Genomic DNA, 14,784 nt, shown 5'->3' on the forward strand with positions numbered 1-14,784 from the left:
TACATCATTGTGTTGTCTGAAAGCTCTCAAGAGATGAATCAGTAGATAAATTTGGATTCAATGACGCAGAAGTCCAATGATCTTTGCGACATTAGAGAATAAAGATGGGCATTTAAAACAGACTAATTTAATTCAAAGCAGCTCACAAGCGTTCAGACACTGTCATTGTTTGCTCTGGCTCTAAAACTTTAAGATTATTTAGTCTGTGATTCAAATATTATACTGAAAGTTTACATAAAGGTATATTTTCAACATTTGAAAATAATAGATGTTAAAAGTGTGAGATAACAATTTAGTCAAGTCCATATTTTTGCTATTTCTTTATAGTAATTTCTATTTTCAGCCTGTGCAAAACAACATACACAGAGCTGCCATGAGTTTATCCCAGAATATCTCGATTGTTCATCCTGAATACTTTTTCATCACTGGGCTTATAGGTACACCATACAAAACTTATTACTATATATTCTTATTTATAATTTATTTTATTACTATAATTATGAACTTGATAGTCCTTCTCATTATAGCTCTTGAACGGAGCCTGCACAGTCCAATGTACATCGGTGTGTTTAACTTGGCCTTGGCTGATATTGGTGAAACTAATGCACTGATTCCTAACATGATGAAGACTTTTTTATGGGACTCACAGTACATCTCATACAATGCTTGTTTGGCAAACATGTTTTTTGTGAATGTCTTTATTACTGTGCAAACTTACACTCTTGTTGTTCTGGCATTTGATCGTTTCATTGCTATTTGTTTTCCACTAAGATATCATGCCATAGTGAGTAATAAGTTAATGTCTATAGTGTTTTCAGTAATATGGGCATTTAACACCTGTATGGTAACACTGTCGACATCTTTGATGACCAGACTTTCATTCTGTAATTCCAACGGGGTAGAGAGTTGGTATTGTGACTATGGAACATTGCTGAGGCTGCCATGCAATGACAATAGCATTAATACGTTATTAGCAATCCTAATTGAAGCTTTATTCCTTGTAGCACCACCTTTCATTATAATCCTGTCATATGTGGGCATTTTTCTTGCTTTATGTAAAATTACAACTTGGGAAGGACGTTTAAAAGCACTGAAGACCTGTGTTTCTCACCTTTTGGTAGTTGGATCATTCTTTCTTCCCATAATATGCATTTTGATTGCTTCACCTACTACTAATGCCACGATTATCAGTGGATCTCTTTCATTTGCTCTTCCACCGATGCTAAATCCCATCATTTATGTTTTAAACACAGCTAAAATCAAAGACTTAATCCGAAAAATGCTTAACAACAGATCTGCACCAATTAGAGGGAACGTTTCAAAATGACTGTAATGATTGTCTGTATTCTTCAATCATTGTGAATTAAATTACCTATATGAAAAATTACATTTATGTATTCCATAAATATTTTTAGATCCATTATGTGGTAAATAAAAGTGTACAAGCAAAAAATAAATTAACATGTAGATTGGACACATTAGACATCTGTTGGTTAACAGCAGTGAAATTTTGTTTATTTATTTATGAATGAATCCATCTGATTTCAGTGTGTGTATACTGTACTGTGATTGGTTTTAGTTACTGACCCCGTAAGCAAATTGAAAAGCAAATATTTTAGCAAGAAATTTGAATTATTGTACTGTTAATATAGTATTTCTGTCAGGAATAACTGCAATACCAAAGAGGAGGTTTGATAAAGAGGATGTTTTAATAACAGTTATTGAATACAATCAACAACAGCAAAAACACAGCAGAGATGATGGTAGTAAAAAAAGAAGAGGCAGATGTGGACAGCAGTGTTTCAATATTCTGTATATACTATAACCATAAAAAGAAACAGGCTCGCATGCACAAACTGTTGCCGGGAGAAGGCCACTAAAGGAATAATCCAGATTGTCTATATACAGAAAACAATAATTTACAAACAATGCCTGCAGGGTGCTGGGGCAAGAAGGAACAAAAGCAAATCCAACTGGACAAGAGAACATGAGTGAGTTGTCACAGTGTCTGGTTGTTCCCTGGGTTAAACACTAGAGGTCCTCAGTTTTCACGGTGTCATTCACATTAGACTATATTTCCCAGCATTCTGTTCTGCCACTCATCTGATCATTGCACACAGCTGTTTCCCGTCACCTTGTTAGTTCTGTGTGTATATATATCCTGTCTGTTTCAGTGTTTGTCACGGAGTCCTTGTTTATAGTCACCACACTTCGGTTGTTCTCGTTCTGTCTACCTTGTGTTTTGTTTCTTGTTTTGGACTGCTTGCCTGGATTTTGACCGCTGCCTGAACTAGTTTGTGAGTACGGATTACCCCTAAATAAAGTCATTGCATTTGGATCTCTCTCCCCAGTGTGTGTTCCGTGACATGAGTAGCAGAAGAATGCAATCCTCTGGACAAGATGTTTTGACAAGCACTCAGTGCAAACACAAGATATTAATAGGCAAAGTAACAAGCAAAACATTGCTCATTAGTGGCTGATTGCTCATTAGTGCTTATGCAATGCTGTCCAGCAGCTCCACACCCGTAACACAATAAAGACACAAAACAAACCTGACACAATCCAGACACCTGAGAATTTTAATGTCAGCCACCAAGTAAGGGATAATGACATACATCCAGCCGGTTGTTCTCTCAAAATAACCCCCAACAGGGTGATGAGGACCGCCACGCAAAACAGACGGGTCTTAATCAGCCTGAAGGGGGTTATTTTGAGAGAACCACCGGCTGGATCTACATTATCTCGCTTATTACACGGCTACTTGCCACATAAGTAAATAATTAGATACGAAATATTGATCTGAGTTTAAATATTTTTTTTAGGTCTTTAAACACAAAGCTTCCGCGGAGAGAGCAGATGCAGCGCGGCAAGTTCAAACTAGACTACTCTCAGTCGTACCACTTATTACACAGCATTTCACCACATAAATAATTATGGAGATAAGATATATTGATTTCCGATTAAACTGTTTTAAAATCGTACCTTTGTATCTTATAATCCAACAGTGTACAAAACAATAGTCACAAAATGGCAGCAGCTGTTTGTATGAAACAAGAGAGAGCGAGTCCACGATACTGGATGGCATAATTAAATAACTGTACTGAGCTTGACTGAATTTTAATACTTTATTAGCTCTTTAAACGCAAAACTTCCACAAAGAAAAACCGTTCCTAGCACTGTTGACTTCAGTAACCCGGATGAGCCTGCATTAACTGTTTTGAGCGGTTGTTATCTGGGGATCCATACATTGGAAATGCTAAATCTTCTTGATATTGATAGCTGATGCTTGTTTTGACAATATCTCTGGATACATGATATCATGGTCTATTGGTGCAACCCGGCACGGGGGTTTATCGGGCATATTTCACACGTATAATGTGAGCAATCAAGTTGCAGCTCAACGTTCAGACCGTATAGTGTGAGCACATAAATCGTGAGCTTTGGCTTTACATTGCATGCTATCTACTCGTACAGTGTGAGTAGGTAACCTTGTTGAAATCGCAAATAAATTGCACAGTGTTACAGGCATCTTGAGGAATCACAGGAGATTCTGGATACCAATGAAGAGGAGGAAACACATAATGCAGTGTTTTAGGGGGATTCTGCCCTGTGGATTTTCTTATGATATAATCTGTGATTAGAAGTGATTGACATTATTGTCCATTGTGTTTATAAATTAAACTGATAGGTTTGTATTCTGATTCATTGAGGTGAACATATTATAGTGTCTTATTAACTGTGGGTATTTAATAGGTAAACTATCATTTTATTCAGAAAGCTTTTAGTGGAATAAAGATTATTTTTGTGAAATACATTTGTATTTGTCATGATTCTGCCCTCTTGCCCTTGATTTTCCCTAGTCATGAGGCAGGATCATGACAGAATCATGTTTTGTGTGCAAGCACATGGCTTAGTGTTCGGTCATGTGCTTGTGTTGTCTCGTTATGTAACTCCGCCCCCTTGTTACCCTCGTCTTGTCATTATTGTCTAGTCAGTTTCACCTGTCCTCGTCATTAGTGTTCCCTATTTAATCCCCTTGTGTTTGCTGTCCTGTGCCGGTTCATTGTTTCTCATTGTGTGATTTCTACCTGTGTGTTAAACTTACCTGTGAGTACCTTGTGAGAGTTTTATCTGGAGAATTACTGATCCTGTTTCTGTAGTTAGTTTATGGTCTAGTTAGTCAGTCCTAGTCTTATTTCTTTTGCTGTTCATGTTTTGCCCCCTTGTGGGTTTAGTTTTCTCTGTTTTCTGTCTATAATAAACTTTGTCACTGCATCCCGTCTGCGCCTGGGTTCACCTTCCACCGTCATAACAGTATTGTTTGGAATTCACGTCCCTGCCTTTAAATCCAATTTGAACAATCCGGTTGCATGAGACCTATGCTCCCCTTGCTTAAAGGGTAAAAGGCGCTAAGCTGAGTACATCGCTTCTGTTGGCAATGTGAGTGAGTATCCCAAGCCCAGCAGACCTTTTGGTGGTTAGCTCTGTTAGAAATGTACTTGCTACCAAGTAGTTGGCCCTTCACTGGCCACATTGAAAGCAATCCTTCGAGTTGAGCTAGGCTCTTAGCGTACTAGCTAATGAGTGTCCTGACTCCATAGTATGGTGCAGACTGAGATCAGGTTGCAGGCCTCATAGGAGCCTCCCTGACACTAGCCCTAGAGATCTAGATTCTTTACCAAGTAGTTGGCCCTTAAGCAAGCCACCTTGAAGGCGATCCTCTGGGTCGAGCTAGGTTTTTTAGCAATTTCAGCTAAATCAGTGTCCTAGCTCCCTAGATTTACATCATGTTGCAGGCTCCTTTTGAGCCTGTCTGTTATTGCTTAGAGCTTGGTCGATGCTCTACTCGGTTGAGCTTGGTAGTACTCCCCTTATTTGAGAGGGTATTTCTGTAGAGTACTCTGCTCCCTGAAAACCTGTGCTTTGAAAACGATAGCACTATACTGTAGATCATGGGTCGAGCAAGCGAAGGTTTGGAAAGCACTATGCTGAGTCCTGCTCCCCAGGATGCCCGTCTCTTTATCCGGTGTGAGCTGGTTACTGCCTTTTTGCAGTCCCTTTCATTTGGCTACCACTCATGAGGCAGGTAATGGAAAGAGGCTCTATTTAGGAAACAGACAGGTTGTTGGCAAGACTAGGTCTCAGGGCAGACCGGGTCAGCCTCCCTGGTGGCTATGGGGGTTGACATATTGTTCCCCTAAAAGTGACCGGCCAGGGTTCCTGTTAGGCCCCTGGCCATATTCTCTTAAATGAATCCCTTCCCATTGAAGATGTTGGTTCCAAGCCCTTGAGCGGCCTTTGAAGCTTTTTGAGAAGGCCTCCGCTTATCTGAGCCAGATTGTGATATGTCATGTGTTCGGTCCTCTGGGGGCCGCCTTGATAATCCGTGAGTTGACTTCCTCTCTCTAGAGAGTCTCTCTGAGGCATGATAGCTTGGGCAGTGTCCATAGGGAGTATTGTCACTGACAGTCTAGTGTGTGACCAGAAGGGGTGAGTGGTTTTGGCATTTCTGCTTGAAACTGCCATTATTGTACTATAGTCTCAGCCATTGTTTTGGCATGCACTCCCGTCAGCATGGTGGCACGGGTATTTCGTTCCCCATAAGTGTCTCAGGACGCAGTGCGAGTTCTCTTTAGAAAGGGAACATCTCGAGTTACGACTGTAGAACACTGCATCTCGTTGCCAGGCCTCCGGGCTGCCTGCAAAGTCCCCTCAGACAATAAGTGGATGACATGTTCTCTAGGCGCCCCTTATATACTTCCTGGTCCTACTATTATGATATCATAGGCTGTCGCTGGCCAATACGATTGCCGTGATTTGACAGTTGCTTCAGACACCAGTCACGCTGAGGCGTTCCCCATAAGTGTCTCAGGACGCAGTGTCTCTTTCCCCGAGACGTAACCCGATTTGTATTGATTTCAATAATATTGTGTGTATAATGCCTTCAGTTTTTTCTGTTGATTGTCTTGTGTTGGTTGTTTACTGCACACTGTTTCATTTATGTCTTGTTTTTCTTTTTATTCTTTTGTTAGGGTTAGGTTTAATAAAGGTAAGCTCTGATTAGATCCGCTACGCCTCTCGCCATCCTAATCTCCTTTGAATTGTGTCAAAAACCATCTGATCAAACGCTTTATAAATAAAATGATATTATTGCACAATACTGTTTATTTTAATGTGTAATCCAATTCACCTTTTGCCGGAAGTTTGATTGACAGTCGATCTAAACAATCATGACGCGGAATCTGCCGTTTTTTTCCGACAAAGCAGTCAGAAAGGGTTAAGGTGCATTCACACTACAAGCTGTCGCTGCATGTCGCCAGTGGCTGGCGGTGAGGTTTCTTAGTAATGTTTGTGAGTGACTTTCATGGATGTTATCCCATTTTGTAGACAGCAAATCAATTTTCTAGCTGCTACAAACAAACATTTTGGAAGGAAAAGTCTAAATATAAATGAAATCAGTACATAAAATGCATGATACCAGAAAAAAGGCATGGCGCATGCGTACGTGTGCGACTGGCAGCGAGAGTTGGCGTCCGATTTGTTTGTTTTGTAAGCGTCATTAAGTGTCTCAAGTTTTGTCTAAAGTTTGTACAAAGTTTGTCTGAGACTTCCTACCGAGCAGCTAGTCTCCAACCGAAGGTGTTAACCTAAAAATGGAACTTTTCTACCTGGTTGTGACATGGATTCTGTCATGTCTGCTGCTTGCCCAGGATTCAAAGCAGGCAGCTACCCAAGGAAGAAGACAGTACAGCAGAGACCAATTGCTTTATCTTAGCTCTGGGAATCTGCCTAGTGTATCAGATATAACCTTATACTTACCAGACTGTATATGAAAGGATTACAGGTCCGGATCCTCGACATGGCAGAGAAAAAAGAGGAAGCGGGGAAAACGCGGAGGCGTCAGATTACCCCTGAGAAAGCAGAGAATGAGACGGATCCCCCTGCCCACAAGGATAATGGGGAATGTGCAATGAACAAGGTGGATGAACTCCAGGGAAATGTCCATCTACAGAAGGATTTCAGGGAATGCTGCGCCCTGGCCTTCACGGAGACCTGGTTGTCTAACCGGGATCAAGACCGAGACCTGTGGATTGACGGCTTTGGATCACCTGTTCGGATGGACCGGGAGGCCAGTGCAATGGGAAAGACACTGGGTGGCGGGGTATGTGTATTTAATAGATGGTATTTTACCTCTGTGACTGTTAAAGAAAAAATATGCTTGCCCGATATCGAACTCCTGTCTGTGTCATTTCGACCATTTTATTTACCACGGGAGTTTCCACAAATTTTCTTAACAGTCGTGTACATACACCCGAGGGCAAATGCCACCACCGCTTGCACTGTGATTTCTGACGTAGTGCAGAAACTACAGTCACTCTCCCCAGATGCGCCAAACTTTATCCTAGGCGACTTTAACCATGTCACCCTGAAAAAGACTTTGAGAGATTTTTACCAGTATGTCACCTGTCCTACCAGGCGGGGAAAGACACTGGATCTCTGTAATGGTACAATAAAGGACGCATATAAATCGATGTAACAACTCCTCCCCACTTATCATACTGTCCTGAGAAGGGAAAAAGTGCAAACCAAGGCAGTACAAGAATGGACTGAGGAATCAGTTATGTGCCTCCAGGAGTGTTATGATTGCACAGACTGGGATATTTTTAAAGAATCCTGCAAGGACTTGGATGAAATGACTGATGCTGTTTGTTCATTTGTGGCCTTTTGTAGAGATATGATTATACCCTGCAAACAAGTAAAGATATACCCTAACAATAAACCATGGGTGAATATGTCTATAAAATATAGTATACAGAAAAAAAGACATGTAGGTCGCTGTCGGTAGCCTAAAAGAGGCCTAGAAATAGGGTTTCGTTCCACCATGTGGGGCACTACCCAATTTTTTTATATTTAACATCAGAAATATATAGAGATTCCTAAGGAAAAAGTTCTCCGCACACAACATTGCAGTTTTTGAGAAAAATGATGCTAAAGGTGCCCATTTTGAAAAAAAGGGAAAACATAGGGAATTTTGCACTTTCAAACCTGTTTATCATATAAACCCAAAAATGCCAAATTACCACTTGAGGTAAAAAATAAACCAGTTTGAAATGTGTGATATACCTGAAGTTGCTATCTAGGCACAGTAAACATGATACGATTATCAAGAAAACTTCTACTGTAGCATTAACATCCCAATTACTTCTCATTATGTTGTTCCAATTCAAAGGTAATATTTGAGGTAAAATCTGAATAACAAATAGAATTCAGCCAAAATATAATATATAAAAAAAACACTTTTCAAAACAACACATTTAATGGTGAATTGCCAATTCGCATACACGAGCAGTAACTGCACTGCATGTACACTGTAAAAAATATTACATGATATCTACTTAAAAAAATTATGGTAACAATATTACACGTATTATATTTGAGTAGATTTTAAGGTTTTTTTTGTGTGTGTGAAATCTACCCAAATAAATTAAGTAAAATTTCCTAATTTCTTTAGTCTATGGCACATGATGAATTTAATATTATTAGTGGAATGTGCTTTTTTAATTTAAGTTGTCTCACAAATAAATCAAACAGAATTTACTCGTTTGTATTAATGAAATTTACTTAATTATAACATTTACTGTCTTTTTCAGGTTAAGATAATAATGAATACATAATGCCCTTTTTGTTATCAAACATGCTTTTATTCTGTATTTTTTGCACAAATAAAACAAATCTATATAAAATGTAAGACAGCAGTTTTAAGATATGAAAAATAAAAGCAAAAAAATGATAACATTTTCCATGTCATTGAGAAAGATCATTTTGTTACACAAAAACATGTGCATACAAATTTCTGTTGGAAAAGTCACATTATTGACTAAAACTTGTGAATAACTTGTAGCAAAACATATCAAATAATTTGTACTTGCTGAAAGCTTGTATGTAATACAATGATCATGTAATATTTAAAGGCCATGGTGCAGGTTAAACACCACTGTCGATTAATGGGTACATAAAGCAGTTAAGATATGTATATAAAGTTAGAAATGTCTCCAAAATGGTGTTAAAGTCCAGTTTTTTACGTTTTTGGTTAGTAACGGTTATTTTTTTACGCGACTCGGCGATGACGTCACATGAGGTAGACGCAGGCAGCGGCGCGCTTGGTTTAGTTACAGTTCTGATGGTTCACAGCCGAGGAGATCGATGTTCTCGTCAGGGCCGTAAAATAAAGAGAAGTGACATTGGGCCGGGGATGGGACAAACCCACCCAAATTAGCTTCGGTTAAACATGCACATAATAATTTGGGTAAATGTGTACGCTTTATGCCTATTTTTCCTATCGTCATGAACACAACAATGATTTCACTCGTGTTTAAATAGTTTTCCTTATAATAATGTATCATTTGCAAAAAGTAAAATGCATCTGTGTAGATGAGAGAATCATCTACAGTGTATGCGCGTTGTTCATTCTGTATGGCCAAGCATGCGCGCTTAAAATAGCATCTGAATGTACGCGCTAGACCTAGACTTTAGACTAGGTTAGGGTGACCAACAGTCCTGTTTTCACGTCCTGTCCTGGCTGGGTTTTTTTTTTAAAATTATGAAAATTTCCTGGTTTTCAAAACTTCTGGGAAAGATCAGCTCTAAAGCAAAACATAGATGGGCAAACAAGGAGGATGAGGAAGAAAAACAGGATAAAGAGGAAGACTAAAGATACATTTTGTTAGTTTGTTTTTGTAAGCTTGTGAGAGCTATTTTTGTTAAATTTGGAGGTATTTCTTTTAGTTATTTCTTATTTATATATTTATTTTTCTAATACAGAAGAGACATTATTTCATTCATTCAAACCTGTAATAATTATATATTTATTTTTCTAATACAGAAGAGACATTTCATTCATTCAAACCTTTAATAAAACAGGCTCTGAGAAGGCTATCTGAATTTGTGTCTTGTAATATAACCATTTTCTACAGAGGAGGCATAGGCTACTTTAAATATACTGAAATTAATAAGGCATCATTGAGTAAATTTCGAGTATAATTTGAGTATCTGTTTGCCAGGCCGAGTGTCCTGCTTTCACCTCTATCTCCAGTGAAAATGTTGTTTGCAAACGTAGCTGACGACGAGTAGGCTGGTCATGTCTTCAGTCAGTGTGATTGATAGTGCTAACTAGTTTTCCCCGTGACTGTCATTGACACCGTCAGGCTTACCGGGAGAGGGAGTGAGTTCTGGGCGGTGTCGTCCCATGGAAACTGTGGTGGAGAGCTTGTGTTGTAGGGAGGTGAGCGCGTTTTGGTTGCTGGTCGAGGACCTCACCCCGCGGCCAGCAGTTGTAACGTGCCTAACGCAGCATCCTGGATATAATGCCTGAATCCGTTTGTGCTACACATAGCATACTCACACTTCATGCAGGATAATGCTCCCCTTCAAGCCAGCACGCACGAGTATGTTCATGGTTTATGTTTACTTTACCTTTTTATTTTTTACACCGAGTCCTTTGAACAACAGCTATAGGTGACAGGAGATGTGTTGCATACACAATAAACATGCATCAGAGACGTTTCCAACCTACTAACAGAGTTTAAAACTTAAGAATCTTTCCTACTTATCCCTAGGCAATACCGCTACACTGCGTACAGGCAGGCTATACGCTGGCCTGGGCTTATGGAGTTTTAGGCAGGAGTATAAGAAGCCTCTCGTGTGGTTTCAACCATCAGACAACAATTCCAAAGTCGTGACCAGACCTATCAGGGCTTTCAATCGCCTCGTTTGGATGAAAATGTATAAAAATAATAATTGCTTATTCTGTTGTGATTGCCCAATTTGCCCTCAAAATGTTATAAAGTACACAGAACACATGAATTTCTATAAGAAAAAAAAAACTGTTTATTGGCATTGCTTGTAATGGTTACTAAACATTTACTGAACAAGGACAAAGATTACTGAACAAAGACACAGGTTGCAAGTAAACAAATCTATATAAAAAAAAGCCCACTGATGAAGGGCTAGACCTGAAACGTTTGCACATTGTTTCTTTTGCCTGCAATAGTGTGGTCCAGAGCCATAGAGAGAGAGAGTTGCGACACTCCCATAGACCGCCATAGGAACTTAAAAATGCGCAAGTAACGCGTGTCGTGGAGCGGCCGATAGTTCCAAACACTGATAGTTCCAGCATTGAACCCCATTCATTTTCAGTGCTTCCGAAGTACGCTCGCTGGTAAAATAATGAAATTACTGTATTTTTTTTTTTACTTTTACACACATTAGCCGACCTCTCGTGAATCTAGTCAGTATATTTTATGTAGCCAGTTTTAGTTAATGCTTATTTGGAAGATAATGGGTTACTTGCAGCTAGCTATAGCTCACATGACCAACTCTTCATTAAAGTTAGCTAACTTCTGGTAACCTGAAGTATATATTATATTATTTATAATATATATGCATGTATGTATGTTTGTACGCCTATGCATATATACACACATAACCCTAACCCATTTAAATAAATGAATTGTGTGTGTGTGTATATATATATATAGAGTTTATATTTACCGAACATTACTGCAAATTTGTACATGCACTTATATTTTTTGTTGGTTGTAATTCTGAACGGACCGCCTCTCCAGACCTCTTTGCGTGATCACGAAGGTAGGCTAATGGCTGAATCGGAATTTATAAGCAAGATCACGGGAATCAATAGCCTAAGAAAAAAAGTAATGATTTTGTGCAAAGTAAAACCAAAGCAACAGCACACAAAGAAAAAAAAAACATGCAGAATGCAGGAAACCACCACTAAATGAATACTTACAACTAAATCATTGGACTTGTCTGTGGAAAGAAAATAATGTGAAATTAGGTTCTTGTAGCGTGACTGCCGGGCTAGGTAGAGGCTGACGGCCTCCTCAGGAACCTGTTTGAAGGATTTGGCGATGGGGGCGGGTGCATCAGGACAAACTGGCGCTAACCTCTGGAAGAGCTGCAGGTGAATTGGTGTAGCTTTCCCGAAGGGCCTTCATTAATGATGTTGCATAACCTGCAGACATAATAATAATATTGTATAAAGATCATTGCCACTAATGGAAACACATGAAATTGTCCTGCATATGAATTATAGCAAACATAAACAGTAAACAGAATGTTACGAGATTGCCAGGGAGATTACAGTACAGTGGACCCTGATATGCGCTACTAAATGTTTTAAAAAATACATAAAAGAAATTCAGAACATATTTGATGATTTGAATGTTACTATTAAATGTTTACACCAATACTAGTGGTAATACATGTGGTAAAGTTACATAAACTCTACGAGGTAGTGAATTTACTGAGAGGTAGCTAAACTCTGAAGTGAGAAGTGGATAAACTGTTTCTGACATAATTTCAGCGGTGGGTAAACTGCGTTTAGCCTCCACTACAGCCCTGACGACACGGTCACGGTCAAATGTGAAAGAGAACCGTAGCAGTCTAACACAAAAAGCAAACACACGATTGCGAAAGCCGCTTAATGATCATCACCACTGATCCAAACACTAGCCATGAAGCTTTCATGACGATATGGACTTTTACTTCAGGGCAATTTTGTTTTGGCTCAAATTCGTGAATCACGAAAAATGCTCTTCTAATGTCAGAGTGATCGTCCTTGTAGTGGAGGCTGTGTCAAAGGGAACACGGTAGCTATACAAAATACACACAGAGCTTGCTAACACGCAGCTTGTAAACACTAACGTTAGCATGAACTTACCGTGGCAATATCTCGCTTGCGGCAGACGGTGTCTCTCGACCTCGGGACAGGGCAAGCAGAGATGTTTGCATTCACAGACGGCACGGCGGTAGGAAGTAACTTAGCCATCCTCTCACTCTTTAAACTAAGTGAGACCATCTTGGCATCCCCTGCGTGGTAAATTAATCCTCCTCTTTGAAATGCGCGCTGCATATTCTCGAGTAGGCGGCGACAGAGCTAATTTAGCTGAAAAATCTGCTCGCCTAATCTTGACAAATTGCACCCAGTTTCGGAAGATCCCTTTGACCTTGGGGAAACAATGGACCCTATGTCCAGTTTTGATAAAGTTTTGCACCCGCCACAAACACAGTAATAAACCATTTTGTCTACTTATTATCTAGCTTACTCTTCTCTATCTCTAAGCTGTTATGCTATGCTATCTCTCACTATCTATCTATGTTATGCTTATGATATCTATCTATCTATCTCGATATATTTACTTATCTGACACTGTCACTCTTTCACTAGCTACCGTTAGCTACTAACGTTACTCGCGGGCTTTCGTCTGTTGTCCAACAGCGAGTACCTCATGTGACGTCATGCAATGCATTGTGGGAGAAATTAGAATCCTCGCTAGGCTATTGGTAAATGCTAACACATCACCGACTTTTCCGTATTATATTTCTTTTTTGTAATCCCCTACAACATAAAATACAATGGATAACTGTTTAAATGTTTATTACCAACTAGAAAACTGGCAAAAAAAAAAAAAAAAAAAACCTGCACCATGGCCTTTAATGATATTAAACGTTCATCAATCAATGCAGTTTTTTTTTCACCAGAACTTGGTCATAATGCATTGTCTCAATCTAAGTCATGTGTTTGTTTTTAAGTGTTAGTAATTTCAGGGAAAACTTGCAAACATCCAGTTCCAAGAAGAGCTTCTGAAAGGCCTCAAAAGTGTGCCTCAGTTCTTTCGGGTAGGTGTGGTTTAGTGCATACGTGAGTCCAAGAAGAACAGCACAGGCTCTTGCCAGATTTTCCAAGCCAGCCATGACTTGCATCCCCTCCAAGATGATGCTGAAATACTCCTGAGAATCCCTCTTGCAGATGACAATTTTCATTATGTGCTGCAGGATATCTCCATTGTCACACTGTAAAACAAACATTAAAGAAGTATTTTTATCTCGTCTGTCTCATTATAAGTCTGTCCATAATTATAAACTTGATTTGTGTACGGTTGTAAAAATTTCTTATAACAGCTTAAAAATGCTAAGACAACTACAAGTAAACAATTATAGTTTATTTTCTTTGTAATCACTGAAACATAAAAATATTATGTTTCAGTGGACCACAAATACAAAGACTGTCACAATAACATAAGTACAATATACATACATAAGTATTGACATTCGACTAACTGTATAGTAACTACATGTCAACTAACTCAGAGTATTAGTAGACTGCTTGGGTTACTAGAGTAAGTTAACATGTAGTTGCAGTTACTTATAGTCAGTAGAATGTCTAAAGTGGACCATCAAAATAAAGTGTTACCTTTTTTCATATAGTGGCTGCCAAAAATCTATTTTGTGTTAAATATTTTCACATTAGCTTTATATAATTTAATTAGAAAAAAAGATTATTGTTTAAGTTGCATTTCTATTTTTATAAATAAAAACAATGTACAAATACATTTCTCAAAACACCATACTCTTGGATGAGGTCATCCTCTTTTTCACCCAGATAACAGATCAAGCAACGGAGGACAACGTCTCTCATCATGTCGATGTTTTTATCGGGATTCTGATCGGGAAGTTTGTAAATTAGCATCACCCAAAAATAATGAACAAATATTGATATGTTATAAAAGTAACTTACCTGCAGTATGGGATCAATAGCTAGCTCCGTCCGACGTTTTGCCATTCCTTCGCACATTGCTTGATTTGTTCCCATCGGACTTCAGTAGGGCTGCGGACCTTTCCCACCATCTTTTCCGGCATGAAGAATACACTTTACGGGTGTTAATTGAGCTTAATCCCCGTTATCAGATGAAGATGCGCTGCTTA

General features: G+C 39.0%; 1 protein-coding gene across 1 annotated transcript; it reads left to right on the forward strand.

Annotated features, from left to right (window-relative positions):
- Positions 1–337: 337 nt before the first annotated feature.
- On the forward strand, positions 338–1,327 carry LOC130105770 (olfactory receptor 1496-like). Its single transcript, XM_056271926.1, has one exon. It carries the CDS (start codon positions 374–376, stop codon positions 1,325–1,327), a length of 954 nt encoding a protein of 317 aa, XP_056127901.1. The 5' UTR covers positions 338–373.
- Positions 1,328–14,784: the final 13,457 nt, after the last annotated feature.

This window comes from Rhinichthys klamathensis, unplaced genomic scaffold (genome assembly GCF_029890125.1).
Source record: "Rhinichthys klamathensis goyatoka isolate OS25496 unplaced genomic scaffold, OSU_Roscu_1.1 h1tg000329l_1, whole genome shotgun sequence".
In the NCBI taxonomy this organism is placed as follows: Eukaryota; Metazoa; Chordata; class Actinopteri; order Cypriniformes; family Leuciscidae; genus Rhinichthys; species Rhinichthys klamathensis.

Excerpts from the sequence above, each read along its gene's own strand:
- LOC130105770 (XM_056271926.1), top strand. The coding sequence starts at position 374 with ATGAGTTTATCCCAGAATATCTCGATTGTTCATCCTGAATACTTTTTC.